The 22,413-nt window shown below is 39.9% G+C and overlaps 1 protein-coding gene across 3 annotated transcripts in view; it reads right to left on the reverse strand.

The window, feature by feature from the left end:
* Positions 1-9,302, reverse strand: part of AR (androgen receptor) — a 327,784-nt gene extending 318,482 nt beyond the window's left edge. The window contains exons 1-2 of one of the 3 annotated variants that reach the window (XM_075184540.1): positions 9,209-9,302; positions 7,418-8,771 (exon numbers count right to left, since the gene is read on the reverse strand). In XM_075184540.1, the coding sequence (XP_075040641.1) occupies positions 7,418-8,667 (1,250 nt within the window). In that variant the 5' untranslated portion in view covers positions 8,668-8,771; positions 9,209-9,302. Of the gene's footprint in view, positions 1-7,417; positions 8,949-9,086; positions 9,156-9,208 lie in introns of those variants that run through there. The other 2 variants (XM_075184541.1, XM_075184539.1) reach the window with 2 other exon arrangements.
* Between the last annotated feature and the right edge of the window lie 13,111 nt (positions 9,303-22,413).

Here is a 22,413-nt window from a genome sequence, read left to right on the forward strand (position 1 = left end):
GTTGGGAAAAACTTGTTTTCTTTATATGTTTCTCTTATATTACATACACTGTGCCTGATGCAGAGTTAGAAGCAAAACAAAAAAGGAGAGAATTTGCACTTTGGCAAAACCATGTTGCATTTGGGAGGTAAATTTAAAATGTGGGGACAGATTTATAGTTGGAATAGGACATATCCGAGATCAACTTAAATTTAAGTGCAAAAATAAAGCTATCAAGTATTTGTGTGCTACATTCAAAAGCAGCCAGTATTTTCCTGTGTGCAAAAAAGTAAATTAATTTGCACCCCTTACATTGTAACATGGAGCAAATTTACTCTTTTATCTGCTTTGTTCCTAACTCAGCATCAGGCCCACCGCGAGCAATATGTGGTAAATGAAAATGAGGAGTTATTTTAACGTCAACTCTTGCTGCTGCTGCTGCTGCAAATTGAACCAGGAAGAAATACTAGGGCAATGTTAATATTTCATTTAATTAACCGTCTTTGACACTGTAGGCTAAGTATTAAATGTGAAGCTGACATTTTTTTCCATTTTTTCTGTAGTAAATTAAGTTTAAACACTCATCATATAGAGCAGCTGCAACAAGTAACACTGAAGCAGTTGAAAAACATATCAGAACACAAAATATATTCTTCCCTGTCAATGAGTAAAGGTGAGAATGAGTTCTGTAGTGACTTGTCATCTTACGTTTCAACCTCTACAGAAAATCTCCAACACAAATGAGAAATAGCAGTAGTGGCCTACATTCTACCCTTTTTCCGGAATTCATCATTGTATTAAGTAATTTTGCTGACAGAAGTCAGCTCTTTGCCGAACAAAAAACTCTGGCATTTTTCTTGTTAGGATAAGATTACTACCTGCTGACTTATTTGAAAGTAGGGGCAGGCTGGGCTGGGGGGAATCTGCCCCCCGGTCTGGTCGGGTCCCATAGTGCGTTCCCTTGGGCTGGATCACTGGGCCACCTTCATTTTTTCCCTTTAAAATGTTCCTAATAGACTACTGAGTCAAGTCTTGCACCCGGCCTAAAATTTGCCAGCATTCCTTTGTTTGAAAGTAACTCAAAAGTTTGGTAACTAAAATATTAAAATGAAATAAGTAAACAGTTTAAGATTAAAATAAGACCGTCAGACATATTTTCAAAAATAGTTCTGAATGTGGAGCATGTATTTACTATGTAGATATGTATGAATAAATAGGAAATTCTTTCCAAGAATCTGTAAATAGCACTTTCAAAGCTGGACAACTGCAAAGCCAATGATGAAATCAAATTAGGTGTTTTCAATGTGTATGTGCTGTACGGAAAACAGATTGAGGCCTTATAATTTAACTTGAATAAACCTTTATAGCAGACTAACACAATTGTAAATATGGTTATGACAGAGGACCTTGTGTGGAGTCAGTGCAAAACATGCCTTTTCTGCCGTACCAAAAAACTAGCACTGCTGAGGCATGGGACCTCATTTGTTAATTTGAATGCAAATTGCATCCTTGGTGTACAATACACTTTTTTACTTCGGGACAAGCACACAGAGCACTAATTCCGAATCTAGTGTTTTTTGCGCATGCTTAAATGTATAAAAGTGTATTGCATGTCAAGAACACAATTTGCATCCAACATAAGTCCCTAAGTAGTCAAAGTAGGGTTAGATCATACTTACACGTTGCAAGAGTACAGAGCATCTGATTGTCCATTTGCTAATTATGGTCTTCAAATAATTTGTTGTGGTCCCCAGGTTTGCACTGTATAATTCTAACATTTAAGACCCATCACCACCTCTTAACAACCTTAAGTTCTCCTTATTAGACTACAAAACAACTTTATATGACACAAAATATGGTGGTCTCATGAAGCTAAGAGTGTAGATCAAGGAAATAGTTTAGTTATAACTGTGAATAAAAGTGATTAGCTTGATTGCTGGTCATCCACTCACATAAATAAGCAGTTCTGCCAAATTGCACAGACCTAGTTGGTCATGGTTTTAGGCTGAACAATTCTATCACAATTATCCCCTACCACTTCCAGGTTTCCCAATAGCCTCACACATATGCTGATATGTGTCATCAGATGACCTATTTATACATTTTGTTATATCAAAGATTGTCTAACCAAATTTGCTCCTCTGCGGTCAGCAAATGCAAAGTAAACTTCGGGGACTCTGCTGAACTGTGTAACAAAAGCAATGTATAGCCGTGTAGGCAATGTATAAAACACTCAGGATTACAATGAACAAAAGGAGCAAGAACTGCTCAGTAAACCGTAAGTAATGATTTAATATCTCCAGGTCATATATTGCTGCCAGATCCTTACACCCTATGGCAAATTGCTTTATCTCCTTCTGTCGTCAAAGTAATTTGACTGGGCAAAAGTTCACTGTGCAGCATTTTGTGGGTTTTTTTGACAGTATACAAGAAAAATCTATAATATATGATTAATACAAAGATCAAAGTGCGCATAAATATAATAAGCATAGCATCACTTCCCATGATTCCCATTTATTGTGGTAATTAATACTGATTTGGTTTATTCATATTCATACATGTTCAATGAAAGTAATCCAGGAATCTAATTTTCCTCACAGAAAACACAGGTGCAAAGATATAACAAAATATTCACTTCATCTGCTCTTTATTTATACTTATTTCAAGAATACTCCAAAACTTGCTAGGTTTATGGCAATAAGGCAATGTCGATTAACATTATCTGTTGAATGACTTATCACATTTGTATATGTTTTATCCATTATCCCTCAGGCCTGGAATTTATTTAGGAAACACTAAAAATGTGTTTAGGTTACTTTATTACTGAAGAATGCCTCAAAAATTACATCAGTGCATATCCATCAATGCAGACAGTTGAAATAATAAACTCTTTTATTTCTGAGAGAAAAGAACTAAAACAAAAACATCTGCAAAAAAATCACATATTTAAAGAAAAATGGCTAATAATATTATTATCTGAAAATGAAGTGGTCATTTTGCAAGATTGACCAGTTTAAGTTTAATTAACACTGTGATTAGGTTATATATTGTAACATATGTGCCCGAAAATACATCTTGCTCCTCAGGTACATGACTAAAATTTAAGCAACATTTTCAGACACTTAGATTAAAGTTGGATATGTTGATAAATATATATATATATATATATATATATATATATATATATATGTATCATTCATACAAGGGAAGGTTCCAACTTGAAAACGACACCTCATAATCATTGTTTATTATTAAACATAAGATGCGACAATCTAAATTGCAAAACTAAATTGCTTTACAGTAAAAAAAAAACAGATCTAATCAATGTCAAACAAACCAATATAATGACAAGTCCCAAAAGGAAAAATCAAATATGCCCTATAATATACAATTTCAGAAGTCTATATTCTGAATATATATATATATATATATATATATATATATATATATATATATATATGTCTTCCATGTAAAATATAGTGTGGGGGGGCAGTCCGTATTCTGTTCTACATAAAAAGAGTTAAAAAAAAAACATAAAATACTCAAAGATATTTTGGCTGAACATAGCAAAAATAAAAATCTAAAAAAATACATAGTATAACAGTGTCATACAATGCATCATACTCAAATGAAGATTTAAGTAAAGGTATAAATCTACTGAGAATGTGTTATTTCTCTTATAACGGCTTGATTTGTCATGGGAAAAATAATAATAATAGAAAAAGAAGCATATATTATACAAAACTGTTGTTCGAGTCAGTATATTTAAGAGCGTAACGTTTTGCAAGGTTTTTATCATACTTATATTTTTGCTTCCTTTTACCTGTTACTGTCAGAAGTATATATTTTATTATAATTATTATTATTATTATTATTATTATTATTATTATTATTATTATTAAACATAGAATGTCTGAACAGCCTATGGACAAAAAAGTGAAATAAACTTTTACCAAGCAACAGAAACTTATATTTATAGCAGACGGTTTGGATGGCTTAAGCAATAAACCATAAACAACTAGACAAATGTATGCAAATACGAACAGAAATGCGGGAATAGGAGCTTCCAACCACTTTATACAAAGTAAATCAGACAACAGGGCTGAAACCTAAGGTTTTAGACTCCTAATCGGGGAAAAATAAACATAGTATCTTTATATTTTGGGGTGGATGAAAAAACTATACAAGTTAAAGCATGGGTTGCACACGTCCTGGCTCCTTTCAGAAGGAGGAGTTGTTGACAGAAGAATGACAGCAGATAACTTCCACATAATTAAATAATTCACTACAATCACCTACGAAAAGAAAATTAACTCATAAACCAGCAAACTGCAGGCACCTTTACAACCAACCACAAGTAATTATAGCACCCACCAACAATTCAAAGGTCAAAATAGCAAAACTATAAGCAAAATTTGTATAGTTTTGGTCTATTCCTAATCTATCAATATACACACTTTTCTAGTCCACTTTATTAAAATTACATCCAAAACACACATAGTATTTACCTGGTGTATGGGAAGACATAGAGAGGTCTTACTGAATCTTTTTATTTGTTTAAACTGCATTGACAGTTGTATTTATATTGCTGGTTAGTTTTCTCTATTTCATTATTTAATATTATTCTCTTTAGATAATGAACTTTTATTTTTATTAGCAAGAAATTCACCTTATAAATAGCAGGCTCTAAATAAAGGCAAATGATGGACTCTTTAAAACGCTCATCGGTATCTAGTCTGCAAAATATTAAAAATCTGGCCCTTCATATGAGACATTTTTGTTCATAAAATTTAAATGCATTATGCATGTTCTCAAAATCAGAAAGCTACAAAAAACTACAAACAACACAAGGACAAATTCCACTGAATACACACTTCACACGGCTCTAGTGAGCTGCCAGTTAAAGGAACAGCTGGTTTACAAAAGAAACAAACGAAAAAGAGTTTATAATTTTTGGGGACACTGATTCATAAAATGTCTTACAGGAATTGCTGACTCTTTTCATTTGGTAGAATCACTTCACAATATTTACAGATGAAGTAGTCTTTACTGTGACATTAAGTTACATTACTCAGCAATTAGCTAAAATGAGGTAGTTTGTTACAATCACTTTATACATCAAGCTGAAAACGATTAACTGTTGAAGTGCAATAAATTCTACTCCACCTATATGTGTGTAATACTGCTTAGGAAACACCAAAGGTTGTAACAGGCCAGAAATCTATTGTGACTGGTATATAAACCACTACATTTTGAAAACATTATGGTGGTACAAAAAAAATATTAATAGTTAGTAGCCAAATGTGCGGAAATGATTTTTTAAAAATTCTGTAGCTTTCAGTAGTATTTTTTCTTTCCCGCTTGAAAACTTGCTCTATTGAATGTAAGCTCTCACGGGCAGGGTCCTCTCTACCTATCTTCTCATGTATGTCTACTGTCTGAATCCCTTGTATGCCTTCTCATGTCTTTTGCTACATTCTGTGTAAGTCCCCACAGCATTACTCACACTCATCTGTACTACTTATGAGTATTACCTTATCTATTTGTTACTTGCTTCTGTATTCGGCGCTACGGGATCTGTGGCGCCTTATAAAAAAATAAGAATATTGAATAAGAAGATAAATGCTTTCAGTCAAACTAAACACATGTTTTCCTTTAAGGCTGCATAGGATGGTATAAGATAACCAGTAGTTTGCCCTTATTTCCTATAATACCATAGTACAATTTTTCATACCGACATCTTTAAGATAACTATGTCTCTTGGAAGAGGTGAAACTGATTTTATTCCTAGAAAGGGAAAAAAAAAAGGAAGCTAAAATGCTGTTACACAGTTCTCCATGTTTGTAACTAGATTTTCTATATGCAAAAGGTGCCCAATGATAATTAAAGATTTTTAACCGTAGCATTGACCTCTATTAATTATTATTATTATTATTATTATTACTATTATTATTATTATTATTATTATTATTATTATTATTATTATTATTATCCTTTATTTCTATAGCAAACACAAATTGCTGCACTGTGTGACCTTGTCTTTCTGCTCAATAAAATTTCTAAAGTTTTATTGAAGGTGATAGATGACATAAATGATAAAAACAAGCACCTGCTATCAAATGAAAAAATCTGCCACTTATAAAAGTGACAATTATAAAATAAATTATTGAATCCATAGATTGTAAGCTTGCGAGCAGGGTTCTCTTACCTCTCTGTCGGTATGTATTACCAAGTATTGTTTTATTTATGTTTGTTCCCAATTGTAAAGCGCTACGGAATTGCTGCCCTATATAAATAAATATTGATGTTGACGAATACAAATGACAATCAAACATAAGCCTTAGTGCATAATACATGTCCAGATCTTACATTAATTGAAAGTGTGTTAAAAAAATATATATTTTTATCAGAAGTAGGTTGAAGTAGGTTCTGACTTGATTAAAATACAATGACTGTGTCTCATTTGCTCATTTGTATTTAGCTGTACAAATTGGAGGCCATCTACTGAAATATTTAGTTCTCTGAATCTCAACACACATATTCAAATAAAATATAGATAGAGAGAATATACACGGCTAATATATTCCTCTTTGGTATATGCTGCTTTATAACTACAATATTAAACAATAAATAGCTGCATTAGTATATGCAGTCAAATTGCCTATCTTCTACGGTATATTCAAAAATATCTAAATTGTTAATATCAACTTAATGGCTCCTAGTTTTGGCTGGCCAGCTGGATAAAAAGACATTAGACTTTATTCTGATTTTCAGTTCTTCTAAATGAGAGACAGATAAACATTATGGCATATTACTGAGATTCTTCTATCAAAAAAATGTATAAATCATAAAACTAAATGTAACCAGTATAACAATGACATCCATATAGAAACCTCGCTTTTCTATGTGTTTGTTAATGTAATCCTTTACTTTTTTTATCTTTGGGAAAGCCGGAGTGTGCAAAGGAGATGTAAGGAGGCAGAAAAAATAACTGAAACAGACAATTATCTATAAAAAATGAAAAAAAGGGTTAAAAAAAATCAAGCAATAAACTAGGTATGGTAATAGTTATTTTTAAAACTGGTTGTTTTGTCAAATAATTGTTGATAAGTTTAATGTTTTTATGCTGCTTGCATTCTAAAAGGCAACAACAAACAATTGTGGGGTTACCACTATGGTGTAAGTTTGTGTAGTACTACTAGAGCAGGTGGAGGTGGAAGACCAGCAGTGATGCTGTCCAGTGCTGTACCTACTCACACTCAGTATTTCATAGTTAGCAGGAATGGATAAACAGTTAACTATGTAGTTAAACTCGGAAACATAACTTGATCACATTTTAGGAAAGTATGGAAACAAGATATACATTGAATCAGTGACTGAATATTTCATGATATATCTTATTAAAACATTTGATATGGCAACACTCCAAACTGCTTACCTAATCTCTCCAAATGCACCAGAGTATCCCTCCATCCATGGGGTCATCTCAGTCTTCATGGGAGCGCCATAAGGAACCCTGCCCAACATGGCTGTTGCTGGATACCAAGTGTCTGGGGAAAATTCACTGTCCGGACCAGGTGGAATATGGCTTCGAGGATAGCTATACAGGCTGGCATCTGTGTAAGAACCAGGAGACTGACCCTCCTCAAAGAGAGTGTGCCAGTTGGCAGTTGGACCACAGTGGGCAAAGCCTGACAGCTCACTGTACCTATTTGGTGCCCCCCAAGCGCTGCCACCAAACTCCATAGGACTCTCTACCTTTATCCTGCCATGTGGTGTCAGTGCCATCTGAAAGCTGTAATAATCCCTGCCTGTGTAAGCAGGGGCATCCTCCATGAATGTAGAGGGTTTGTATAAAGTGAGGCTGGGTGTCAAATCCATGCCACGGCTTCTATAGCCTCCAGTTTCTGGCAGTGCCAAGTCTGTACAAGGCTGCTCCTTCTCATCTGTGCCCAGTGAACTGCCATCCTCTGGGGCTTTGCCAGGTGAGAAGTTCGTCTGGCCGCTCCTCCTAAAGGCACCTTCACGGTACTGGGGGGATGAAGTGTCAGTCTTTTCTTTCTCACCCACTTGGCACTTGTGGGTGTCCATAGTGTGAGTGCAGGATCCAGCAAACATGCAGTCTCCTCTCTGCGACTCCCCTCCTGCGCTCAGATGCTCCAGCGCTTCCATGCTCAGTCCTAGAGATACAGACACCGCTTTGCAAATCTCTTTGGCACTATCAGAGATGCCCTCCGGAGCTAACGAATAACCGTCCTTTGAGGCTCGCTCTGAGTTTACCTCCTCGGTCTCCAGCATCCCTTCCTGGCCACCCAAGATCTCTTTTAGTTCAGTGGAACAGCTGCTTAACTGAGGAAACTGAGATACCTCGTTGCGTGGACTGCAGGGTGTTGCATCTGACTGCGCACCTTGAGACACTCTCCAGGATGGAGACTGGCTCCCACGACGAGGTTCCGACCAGGCGGAGAGAGGTTGAGTTTCTGGGGGTTCGCTCCAGCTGGAATGTGGGTAAGTGCCTGTGGGTTCTCCCCAAGTGGAAACCGGGTGGGATGTCTCAGGTGGAGCAGCTGCTCTTCGCTCACCTTGCAGCGCCTCCCGCACGCTCAGAAAGAGATTCTCAAAGGCTCCCCGTATCATTTTCCCGGGAGGCTGCTTGTATACCCCCCCAAGCCCGATGTGCACCTCCATCGCTCTCCCGGGGTCAGGGTGAGTGCCAAGGATAGTGCCCGCCCACCCCTCTTATACTTTTTCTTCCCTCGTATACTGTCCACAGGCTGTTCTCTCTCTTCTCTCTGAAAAAGTTGAACACAGAAGTGTATATAGTATTTCAATCGTACACAGTCTTCTAAATAACTTATCCACTAGACAGTTTACTTATCCTATATATTCCTCTCATAAAACTTCTAACGTATCCCCCTACTCTTCACTCTCATGTAAAAGCTTCACTGCCGCCCCCCGGCAAGTCTACACTCCTACAAACCTACAGCTTCTTGCAGTCTACTACCCACCACCTCCCCCAAACCTGCAGCTCCTCCTCGTTCTACTCGGTGCCCGCTGGTGAACTATTGTATATCCACAATGATCGTCTTCTTCTGCAATACCCTTACCTGTTCCCTAAAGTAGCTTACTGTATACCGTCTCCTTCCCTGACATTGCCGCCCTCTTCCCCCAATACACTCTAGTCCCTGGCTTTTATCACTACTTGTAGTGTCCCGGTATGAGAGCTTACGTTGCCCTAGCTCAGCCGGCTTCGAACTACAACGAGGCCCTAAAACCCGGGCGGATCTTAGAGGGACCGTCCCCTCTGTGTCCCCGGATACTGGCCATGAAACTCCCCGGGGCGGGGGGTCTGAAGTGAAGTAGAGGGAGAGTGATGTGTGTCGGCTACCTACGAAAGTCGATGAATCAGGAGATATGGTAAAGGTGGCATGAGTAGATAGATGGGCAGCAGATTGATTTGCATGTTAAAATATTTGCTGGGCTGTAGAACCTATAAGAGCAGAGCTGTCCGTGAGTACTCAGCATTTTGCTGTGGTGCATGACTTTCACTTAAAAAAAACATTTATTCTTTCAGAGATTCTGCAGTAGCTAAAGGTCCTCTAACAGTTTTACCACATGTCCTTGCAAATCATTTAAATACTAACATTAATATGTATGTGATAAGATGCCGGTAATAGTCTTCACTGTAGCAGCCAGTCATGTTACGTTTCTGGAAATCAACTGACAGGGATCAGGTTTAGAAGTATATACTGGCTGTTGTGCAATAGCTTTAGCTTTAGTAATAAGTATCATTTTATAAGGTAACTGTATTGATGCACAACAGCAGCCAGTACTGTGGAAATGTTACTATCGATGCAGTCTGCATACAACAGAAATATAGTTGAAGACTAGAAAAAAAGTAAAATGCAACAAATGTCATGTAGTTACACATTTTTTTTTTAAATGCAGTTTGTCACCCTATTTTTTTTATATCACTGTATGAAAATAATTGTACTTGTAGCCGTAGTCTTCAAGAGCAGTATGGGCTTCATTTAGAGTCCGACACAATGTGCGTCTAAGACTTACATGAAAGAGTAGGAGTGGGAGTGTGCCGCAGCTTGGTAGGGTATTACGAGTAGCATGCAACACCAGTTGCGTCCATCTCGTAGCTGCGACCAGTTCCTGCAGCTAGCTAACTACTTGCGCCACCTAATTCCTGCTGCACTTTTTCTGTCTTGTATTGACTTGTGTTCCACCTGCGTCTTGATCTGACTAGGGTAGTTTTTTCAGGTAGACGCCCATAGTATCTGAATTATTCACGATCACGCCTACATAACTCCGTGTTCCACCATTTCCCTTGTACTGAGACACAAGCTGTCGCAGTGTACACTTGTGTTTGAAAAGCAGGCTGAACTGCAGGGAACTGTTGCTTACTGCGCATGCCACATCAGTGGAAATGTGCAGGATGTGCCTGAAATGGACTTTGCATCCGACTCTAAATGAGGCCGTATGAGTTCAACGCAATAAGAGGTTCCACAGGGGCATATCATGCAGAAGAGGTGACTGGGTAAATATATGTCATTGCTCACATCCACTCCTGCAACATCCTCTTTTGACAGGTACTCGCCAATGTTTCTGAGTCTCTGGGGGGGAATTTAATGCTGAGAAATCAAACCGCATGTAATGTTTGGCGATTTGCAACCCCCTAAACCGTATACAGTTTAGGCAAAACTGACAGAAAAAAGGGCATATTGCTTAGATGTGGTTCTTATAGATGAGATAGCTCAAACAGCATCTATCTGGCCATTCAGAACAGAAGGGAGGCAACAATGACTTATTAATTATGGGTGCGCTATTTATTAAGGAGGCAAAATTAATTTCTACCTTTATTAAGGGGGGCAATATTAATATGTATTTTTTTAAGGGGACCATATCAATATATGATTTTTAGGTTGTCAAAATTAATATATTATTTTATTTTGGTACAATAATTTTTGATTTATAACAGGAGAAATAACTATTTATGATGTAGGCATCACTTCATTAAGGGGCGACCATATATAGTGCACAATTGTGATTGCATCTATTATGAAAACCGCAGCTTCATACAATTAACAATTTTTATTCTTTCCATGTAAAAATATTAGGATGGTGGCTTCAGATGTGGTGCTTTGTAAACATATGGCTTGATGTGCGGTTTTGCCTTTAGTAAATCTTACAGTTTATAAACTGTACATAATACCACCAAAAAATGCATGTTTGCAAACTGCACTTTACTAATTATCTCCCTCTGGGGCATATTTAAGAAATAGTGTAAGTGCACTATCGTGCACTTACCGTGAAATCCAGGTCTCAGAGTGTGTCCCGCATATTTAAGAAGAGTGCATCTATCTGCTACTTTGCATTCCTTTTCGTTTTTGGGAGCAGTCACCATTCTACAGTATGGTGACTGCTCCCAACCGCAATCTAACAAGTTCTGGTAACTTGTCTTGATAATGTACGCCAGCTGAAGCTGGAGTACATTATCACAATTGAAAGATTTCAGTGCTGTCAGCTCTGCTCCGAAGAGCAGAGCTGTACAGCGCATGTGTGGAGGGATCACATGATCCCTCCCTGTTACTCACCGCTCTCCACCGCTCTCTTTGCAACTATAGTTGCAGAGACAGAGCGGGGATTTTTGTGCACATGTGCATTTCATCAAACTGCACATGTGCAATTCCAGTGTAAAGAAAAATGAAGAGGACCTGGAGGAGATCCGTGGACGTCGCGTTCCGAAGAGGCGGGGTAAGTGTGATTTTTTTTTTATCACAGAGACAGCAGTTTATTGGACCTGCTGTTTCTGTGTTCCGTTTGTAATAAATTTGAGAAATAGTTCAATCCTTATCACTGCGATAAGGATTGATAACTATTTTTCATTTTTGACGAGCATTGATAAATGTGCCCCTCTGTACCCACACATACATATTTTTGATGACCTTTAATTGAAAGATCTTTTACAGACAGTACTTTCATTGAATGATTTGTACACACTCGAAAAAATCTAAATATGATATACTTGATATATTCAGTATTAGGAGAAACTATAATCTCTAAATGTTAACTCCATTTTTATTATTTTGTTGTCTAGAGGGTATATGTGCAAAATAGACCCAAAGAGACTATTTTGCAGATATAAACCCTTCATTAGTTGTACATTTTTTCTATATGCACTTTCTATTAGTTTATATTGTACTTACCTATCCTGAAGTTGCTTGTATCTTTGGGGTAAGGTGTATCTGTAGTGAGACCGCTGTTGATGGCTGGCATGTGTAGACGTCATCATATTTAATCAGAGTAGTGCAAATCTATTAGTGCTGCTCATTTTAACCCTGAGAATGTTGGGCATGTGTTGTGGGGAAAGGGGTGGCCATAGATAGATGACTCACTGTGGCCATCCAAACAAAGATGGTAGCAATTTCAGGACAGTTTCATAATTGGTAATTCCTTTGATGTGTTTACTACTGCCAGGGCTTCCATCTCAATGGTCTTCCTCCATGTTTTCTTTGGATAACCAGATTTCCAAGCTCCCTGAGGGTTCCAATCCAAGGTTGCCTCCTCCACGGCTTCATCCGTCTTTCTTATCGTATGTCCTATCCACCCCCACCCTTTGCGTCACCTGGATGTCAATCAGTTGCTGCCATGTGATATTTAACAAGTTGCCGTTTGATATTATGTTAGGATACTGAAAGTTGATAATCCAACAGATACTCCAAACTACAAATTCTTGCAGTTGGCTGGTGATCTGCTTTGTGAACTTCCAAGTTTCACAACCATAAAGGAGGAATGTCTTAGCATTGGTGTTGAACAGTCTCAGCTTCATTTGTTTGGTGATGTTCCAGTTTTTACAGATGGCATATAATTGTACAAAAGCACCGTTTGCCGTGTAGATGCAATTCTTTACATCCTCATCAGAACCACCTCCTATTGTGACAATGCTTCATAGATCAACAGGGGAGTCCACTTGCTCAGTGTCATTACAGCTGATGCTGAGTTTGCTTACAATTTTAACGTTGACCCTGTTCTCCTTTGTGTTGCAGACGTTGACTTTCAACTCATCTTGCTGAGCTTCTCTCTGCAGCCAAGCCTGCTTCTCCATATCTTGATATAGTTGTGAGAAAAGTCAAATAACATCTGCAAAATCTAGGTCTTCCAGCCTATCATGTAATCTCCATTGGACATCTCTTTTACTACCCTCCACAACTTTCTTCATCACTGTGTCCAGTACAAGTAAAATGTGGGCTGGAGAAAGAATCCATCCTTGTTGTATTCCTAACTTCACAGTAATGGCTTTGGTTAGCTTTCCCTCGTGGAGAACCTGACATTCTTATCCACCATACATTTCCCTGTTGATGTTAATAATTATGTAGGTTATTCCATATTCTTTCAGGGTGTGCCACATGACAATTCTGTTGACTGTGTCAAATGCTTTCTCAAAGTCAATGTTAGAATGTTAAATGACGATTGTTAGGTATAGGGTGTTTTGCCACTGGCTGCTTTGCTCCAGGATTATTCTGATTGTGTTGACAAGTTTAAATCAACTGCAATGTTTTCAGAAATCCAGCCTGCTATCACGCATCTCACCGGTTTAGTTCCATTCTGAGCCTTGTATACATGGGTTTCCCGTGGTTACTCCTGTCTGTTGTACAGCCTGACGTTCCTATATCCTTGGACGCCATCTTGCCAAGCATTCTGCACATGCGCAACCCCAGGAACCTTTTACAACCTCTGCTCCACGTTGATAGGAGGATCAGCAGCCAGTTCCCTTTATAAGGGTACTCATCCTTCCTATGGTGGTCAGTTCATCAGGTCTCCCTATCTGATAGGAAGCATCTCCTCTGACTCCTGTCCGTGCTCATACTTACCTTGCTGTCTTCGCGAGTTATGCCGTTTGTTCATCGGCTGCAGCATCGCTCATCATCGGTCCTGTTCCAGAGTTATACACCTGTGTGGATCTCAGTGCTTTTGCTCTCTGCAGTTCATCGCTTCACAGGATTACCTGTTCAGCTTGCTCCACAGTCAAGACCTGTGAACTCACTGCAGGGTATCGTTCACCATCGGTCCTGTTCCAGATTTATATCACCTGTGTGGATCTCAATACTTCTGTTCATCGCAATCCCGCTGTTTAGACCTGTGTCTGTACTACCAGCTAAGCCTATCCTATTATCGAGATTCATTGCTATACTGCTGATCATCGCACAGCACCCGTCCTGTCCTGGAATCCCATATACCTAAGGCTATATTTCATTCTGCCTTACAGTTACTTTGTGGTTCTCTGTATTTTCTGCTCTGTGCCCCCTAGAGGGCCGCGACCTGCGGTTCAGAGCAGCTAAGACCATATTCACTTGTGGGAATCCCTGGTGAATACCTCTCCTTTGTTAGACTCCGCATCTCTCTGGGGGTAGCTGTCACTCAAGCAGAGATCAAGACCATTCCTACTATCTGGCTTTCGTGACACCTGCTCTTTTTGAAGAGGAGTTTCGACAGAGTCTTTGATGAAGTTTAGGATCACTCATGCCAGTACCTTTAGGCACAGAGGGGATCCTTTTTAGGGTCTAAGAAGCAGAGGTCCTGGGTATCATCAACATGCGGTATATATATCATTTTATATTATAGTTTATATTTAGCCTTAAACTTGAAAAATGACATAGATTGGCAATAAAGCAATGTAATGCTCCTACGGATTTGCATAAATTTTGTGGGTTTGTATCCCACTCGCTTTTGGTGCACTCTTTCAAACTATCTTGACCAAGTAGAAACTATGTTGCGTTGACCAACTGTCAATTGTTTTGCTGCTGTCCACAATTCTCACACAAATCATTCAGGTGGGATGATCGATCACCAGCCTGGGGCGTAACCAAAATCTGCTAAGCCCCCTTAAAAATTATCATTTTTCCGAGGTGGGTTAACTCACTTGGTGACCGAGTGTGGTGGCCTGCCATTATCTAATCACTTGGGTATGTGCTGGACTGGGCAAGGGCGTGGTAATATGATACCTCCCACTGGGGTGGGATGAAGACTATATGACAATTAATTCTGAAACAAAGGGCCAATATAAAGATAGTGGTGCTACATTCATGCTTACACAGGTGTTTTTAACCTCTTCGTGGATTTTGTGTTATTGGCCCTGCATCCTGTCAAAAGGATGTGGGAAATATATAAACTGCGAAGGGGATGAGCAAATTGGCACACATTGGAAAAATATGGGATGAACACAGTTTGGATGACTTGTCCTAAAAACAGCATGAATCAATATTGGCTTCATGTCTTTGTCACATTTCTCCTTCTGCAAACAAATTAGAATTTTACAGGAAATTCAGAAGTACTGGTTTCAACTCTACATCTCTTCTCTTGATCTTTCCCCCTCCCTACTCTCTTGTGTATCCGACTGCCTTTCTGCCATCTCCTCTTGGATGTCCTCACGTTTTCTTAGAATTAAAATCTCCAAATTCGAGCTCATTGTCTTCCCTCCTTCTAGATATTCATCCCTTCTTGATCTCTCCATTACTATCGACAACACTACTGTCTCATCTGTTCCCCATCTCCGCTGCCTGGGCGTCACCTGTGACACCTCCCTCTCTTTTGCCCCCCACATTCAATCTCTCACCCAATCCTGTCGCTTCCAACTCCGCAACATCGCGTGCATCCAGCCCTTGCTTTCTCAGGATGCTACCATAACCATTTTCCATGCGATCATCATTTCCCGTCTTGATTACTGTAACCTTCTCCTCATCGGCCTCCCCCTCACACATCTCGTCCCTCTCCGCTCTATTCTTAATGCGACTGCGAGACTGATCTTTCTTTCATGCCGTGCTTCCTCTGCCTCCTTTCTCTGCCTTGCATTACACTGGCTCCCTTTCCCCTACAGAATCCTCTTTAAACTCCTTACTGTCACCTACAAGGCTCTCTTCCATTGCACTGCCCCTTATATCTCTAACCTCCTCTCCATCCACACTCCTGCCCATTCTCTGCGTTCGGCCATTGACCGTTGCCTTTCCTCCGCACTGATCACCCCATCCCCAGAATTCAAAACTTCTCCCATTCTGCCCCCCTCCACTAGAATTACCTCCCTCGCTTCATCTGTCTGTCCCCTAATCTTAGCACCTTCAAACGGGCTCTCAAAATCCATCTGTTCTCATGGCATACCACCCATCCACATAACCTTCTCCTTCCTTTCTCCTCACCTCTCACTTCCTTGTCTCCTCTTGCGCTTGATCCCCTCTACTGGCTCCTCTCGTGCCTGCTGTCTGTTTCTTCTCTCTCTTACGATCAGGGCCCTCTTCCCTCCTGTCTTTCAATCTATTACTCTGCTCCAACTTCACTTTACTAGCTTTGTTTGGAGTTTTGAAATCCTGGTATTATCTGTCTATTGTGTTGTACTGTATTAATTGTTTATTGTTTTGCACTGTTTTCCCTGTATGGTCCACTGCCTGTATTCTGTACGGCGCTGCGAAAAATCTTGTGGCGCCCTATAAATAAATGTTAATAATAATAATAATAATTAGAGATGAGCGCACTCGGATTTCTGAAATCCGAGCCCACCCGAACGTTGCCGATCCGAGTTGGATCCGAGACAGATCCGGGTATTGGCGCCAAATTCAAATCTGAAACCGAGGCTATGACTCATAATCCCGTTGTCGGATCTCGCGATACTCGGATCCTATAAATTCCCCGCTAGTCGCCGCCATCTTCACTCGGGCATTGATCAGGGTAGAGGGAGGGTGTGTTAGGTGGTCCTCTGTCCTGCTATATCTCGTGGTTGTCAGTTCTGTGCTGTGCTGTGCTGTGCTGTGCTCAGTCCAGTGGTGCTGTGTCCTGTGCTCTGTCCTTCTGAGTTCAGTGGTGCTGCTGGGTCCTGTGCTGTGTCCTGTTCAGTCCAGTGGTGCTGTGTCCTGTGCTCTGTGCTTCTAAGGGCATAGTTATTTCCCATTTATTCCCAAGTTTTTAAAAAATAAAAAAAAAGTTATTTAAAAAAATAAAAAAAAAATAAATAAAAGAAAAATTATAACCAAATTTTGCAAAAACAATCCAGCAGTATAAGTCCATTGGTACTGCAATATTACCAAGTTCACATATTCAGCAGTAAAAGTCCAGTGGTACTGCAATATTACAAAGTTCACACATTCTGTAGTATCAGTCCAGTGGTGTTGTGTGCTGTGCTCTATCAATTGTGAGTTCAGTGGTGCTGCTGGGTCCTGTGCTGTGTCCTGTTCAGTCCAGTGGTGCTGTGTCCTGTGCTCTGTGCTTCTAAGGGCATAGTTATTTCCCCATTATTCCCAAGTGTTTAAAAAATTAAAAAAAAGTTATAAAAAAAAATACAAAAAAATAATTTAATTTTTTTTTAATTACAACAAAATTTGCAAAACCAATCCTGCACTATAAGCCCATTGGTACTGCTATATTACCAAGTTCACTGATTCAGCAGTATAAGTCCAGTGGTACTGCTATTACAAAGTTCACTGATTCAGCAGTATAAGTCCAGTGGTACTGCTATTACAAAGTTCACTGATTCAGCAGTATAAGTCCAGTGCTACTCTCCTGTGCCGCATATAATTTTTAAAGGCTTTGCCGAGTGTGTGTGGCTTAGGGGTACGCTCTCTTGTGCTACATATAATGGAAAACCAAAATTTGGAGGATAAAGTAGGGAAAGATCAAGACCCACTTCCTCCTAATGCTGAAGCTGCTGCCACTAGTCATGACATAGATGATGAAATGCCATCAACGTCGTCTGGCAAGCCCGATGCCCAATCTCCTAGTACAGGGCATGTAAAATCCAAAAAGCCCAAGTTCTCCAAAAATAGCAAAAAGAGAAACTTAAAATCAGCTGAGGAGAAACGTAAAGTTGGTAATATGCCATTTACGACACGTAGTGGCAAGGAACGGCTTAGGCCCTGGCCCGTGTTCATGACTAGTGGTCCAGCTTCACCCAAGGATCTAAGCCCTCCTCCTCCCCCCCCCTACAAAAAATTTAAGAGAGTTATGCTGTCAGCAACAACAACAAAACAGCAAAGAACTCTGCCTTCTAAACAGATGACATCACAAATCCCCAAGGCGAGTCCAAGGGTGTTGTTGGTTGTGAACCCTGACCTTCCCATCACTGTACGGGAAGAGGTGACTCCATCCAGCATTTGCAGCACGTCCTCTGCATATGCTGAAAGGATCACCCACAGTCCAGTTACAGATTTGGCTAATGAAGGTGTGAATGTTATACACCGGGAGGAGGATATTGATGTAGCTGGCGCTGAGGAGGATGTTGATGATTATGATGCAGACAGATACCAAATTGCCTTTCTCAATTTCTATTTATATTCTAGATTATATAACGGCTGAATAGTTTTCTATTTTACTCCTAGTGGAGAGGGGATCTGATGCAGACAGATACCAAACTGCCTTTGTCCATTTCTTTGTATATTTAAATTTCTAGTTCTACAGTCTATGCAGGCTGCTTTATTTATATTCAACTACAAGTGTAGGGCGGGGGGGGGCATAGATAGCCACCAAAGTAACGTGGTCCATTTAATTTCACTTTCTAGATCCACAGTCTGTGCAGCCTGCTTTTTTTATCTTCAAAGTATTTATATTTACAAGCCTTGCAATCTAAATTAACTAGAGGTAGTGACGTGGTAGAACTCCAAAAGGCAGTTTGGAAGCCCCTGTACAAACTGGCTCTATTTTTTAATTGAATTGTCCCCCCTCCAGTGTGTACTCGGAAAGAGTTTTTAGTGCAGCGGGGAACCTGGTCAGTGAGCGGCGAAGGAGGTTGCTTCCTCACAACGTTGAAAAAATGATGTTTATAAAAATGAATAATCATGTCCTCAATGAAGTACAGCACTGCCCTCCAGACAGTACAGAGGGACCTGTGGTTGTGGAGTCCAGCGGGGACGAATTGATAATGTGTGAGGAGGAGGAAGTACACACTGTAGGGGGAGAGGAATCAGAGGTTGAGGATGAGGACGACATCTTTCCTCAGTAGAGCCTGTTTAGTTTGTACAGGGAGAGATGAATTGTTTTATTGATGTGGGGGCCCAAACAAACCAATCATTTCAGCCAAAGTTGTTTGGTAGGCCCTGTCACTGAAATGATTGGTTTGTTAAAGTGTGCATGTCCTATTTCAACAACATAAGGGTGGGTGGGAGGGCCCAAGGACAATTCCTTCTTGGAACTTTTTTTTTTGCATTATATGACCAATCAACAGTCGTTTGCCATGTTCAAAAAGTAAAACCAAATTTAAACAAATTCAAGAAATTAAACCAAAAGTAAAATGCCCTGTCATAATTTAAAACAAGAGGGATTGACGTGCTCTAGAACTACTGTATTGTTGTTTATATTTTATAAACACTACACTTGAAAGCTTGAGTCTTTCAATGAAAAAGTAACTCTCCATTGCACGTATATTTGCAACAGGGACAATTTTAGGGTTAAGAAAGTCAACAAATAACACTTCGACGCTGTCTGTCTTTATAAACACTACACTTGGAAGTTGGAGGAGGTATTGTGGCCCCGACACCAAATTTACTACCGGGGCCACTGCACTGTGCAGTCCATATTTAGGTGTATCAGATATTAAACAACGGTGACAGTTGATGCCCAATTTTTAAACTATATTGTTGGTGCTGTAAAAAATTGTGTTCCGGGCACACCACACTACGCAGTCCATACCCTTTTTTGGTGGAATCCTGACCCGTGGAGGGTTTTTTAATTATATTGTGGCCTCGGTACCAAATTGTGTACCGGGGCCACCACACTACGCAGTCAAGAAAGATAGATGCGTATCATAGATAAAGTACATTCAGTGTTGTGGGGCAAATCGAAAAATATTCAAAATGCACTGTCATTATCAAAAACAAGAGGTTTTGACACGCTGAAACTCCAACATGTATATGATGGAGGATGGAGGAGCAGCCGTATGTGCAGTGTAATGCAGACCTGTTGAAGGTTTTCTATATATTATATTGTGGTGGCCAGTGGCCAGTCCTCTACGCAGTCCAGATACTATTTTTGGGTGTAATTCAGACCTGTTGAAGGTTTTCTATATATTTTTTATTGTGGTGCACAGTGCCCACTACTCTACGCAGTCCAGATACTATTTTTGGGTGTAATTCAGACCTGTTGAAGGTTTTCTATATATTTTTTATTGTGGTGCCCAGTGCCCACTACTCTACGCAGTCCAGATACTATTTTTGGGTGTAATTCAGACCAGTTGATGGGTTTTTAATTATATTGTGGGGAACACTCCTCTACGCAGTCCAGAAAGATACCTCGTTGCAACGTTTTGTACTAAAAAAAATAAAATATTGTGAGGTGTTAGCCTTTAAATTAGTGGAAATGATTGTTATTGAATGTTATTGAGGTTAATAATAGCGTAGGAGTGAAAATAAGCCCAAAAACTTGATTTTTACACTTTTTATTTTTTTTTCAAAAAAAATCCGAATCCAAAACCTTAAATCCGAACCAAAACCTTTCGGCAGGTGTTTTGCGAAACAAATCCGAACCCAAAATATTGCAAAAATCCGGATCCAAAACACAAAACACGAGACCTCAAAAGTCGCCGGTGCACATCCCTAATAATAATACTGGTACTCATGAGGAGACCTAGGCTGTCCCTTTATACATTCCAGGAGCATTTTTACAGGAAATTTAATTTCTTGGCGCATGTTTAGAAATGCAATCAAAATATGTAAACAGAAAAGCTCTTTTACATTTTAGTACATTTTATTTACTGCAAACTACAATTACAAACTCTTTGGCAAGCACTAGCAAAATCCCCCCTCCTAAACTAACAAAAAACCCTTCACTGGTAGCCTAATGCTGTTGCCAAAAGTAGGATGTTACCCTCTGTGGATTTTACACATGCACGACTAAGGTACAAACTTTCTTTATATGCAGACAATATTCTACCAACACTAAAAAAAAGCTCTGTTATCGCTGTTCTCTCTTTTTAAAGAATCGAATACATACTGGGAACAAATTACAAAATAAATAAGGAAACAAGAGTAGAAAAGGAACTGATAAATTTTCTATAGTAGTTAGCGAACCCCAGGAATCTTTGTATAGCTTTGAGATTTGAGGGTCGCACCCAGTCGAGAATGGCCTGTACCTTTTCAGGGTCCATAGTGAAACCTTCGAGGGAAATGACATACCAACTTAGCATAGAGGTGGTGATGGCGGAGTTTCAGAAGAACTTGTCGTGCATGTTCACAACAATGTTGTTTTAGTGAGTGGGAGTAGATCAAAATGTCATCTAAATAGACTACTACAAAGGAGCCCAGAAATTCACGAAGGACGTAGTTAATCAAGTCTTGAAAGACGGCTGGAGCGTTACTGAGGCCAAAAGGCATGACGAGGTATTCGTAGTGGCCTGTTTGGGTAATAAAGGCCGTTTTCCATTTGTCGCCTTTCCGGATACGAATCAAGTTGTATGCTCCACGAAGATCAATCTTTGAGTAGATCCTAGCTCCTTTAAGCTGATCAAAGATGACCGAAATAAGTGGCAGGGGATATGTATTCTTTATGATTATTTTATTTAATCCCCTGTAGTCAATACAAGGCCTCAGGATGCCATATTTCGTGGCCACAAAGAAGAAGCCTGCTTCAGCAGGGCACTTGGAAGGCCTGATAAAGCTTTTCTGCAGATTCTCCTCTACATAGGATTCCATGGCTTGAGTCTCTGGAATAGACAGGGCGTATAATATTCCCTTGGGTAATCTGGAACCTGGGATTAGATCAATAGCACATTCGTACTCTCGGTGAGGAGGGAGAATGTCTGCTTCCTTCTTGGAAAAAATGTCATGGAATTCCCGATAAGGAAAGGGTAGCTGCTCTGGGCAGGTATGGGTAACCCTGAGCGGCAAAGATAAACAAGAGGTAGAGCACAGAGAGCTCCACTGAGTTATCACACCTTTAGTCCAGTCGATACAGGGATTATGGAGGGCAAGCCAAGGATAACCCAGGATAAGAGGTACCGAGGGACAATGAATTAGGTACAGTGAGATAGTCTCAGAGTGAAGGGCACCCATCTTCAGCTGCAAAGGAGGTGAGCGATAATGGATCTCACCTCTGTTCAGGCGATTCCCATCCAGCCCATACACAGCAATAACGGTTTCTAGAGGAACAGCTGAGAAACCCAGGGATCGGGCAAGAGTCAAGTCTAAATAGTTTCCAGCAGCTCCACTGGAATGCAGGAACAGTAATATCTTGTCCACCATACGTGAGCTGGGCAGGAATTAGTAGGGAATCCTTCGGAGAGATAACCTGTAGGCCCAAGTGTACTCTCTCCATGTTCACTTGGCCTGGTCTTTTCCCGGCTTAACGGGACAGGTACGAAGCAGGTGCCCCTTCTCCCCACAGTATAAGCAGGGGCATAGAGTACGTGTCCGGGTTCGTTCTTCAGAAGACAACCGGTAGGCTCCCAGTTGCATG

The sequence above is a fragment of the Mixophyes fleayi genome, chromosome 9, assembly GCF_038048845.1.
Source record: "Mixophyes fleayi isolate aMixFle1 chromosome 9, aMixFle1.hap1, whole genome shotgun sequence".
NCBI classification, from domain to species: Eukaryota; Metazoa; Chordata; class Amphibia; order Anura; family Limnodynastidae; genus Mixophyes; species Mixophyes fleayi.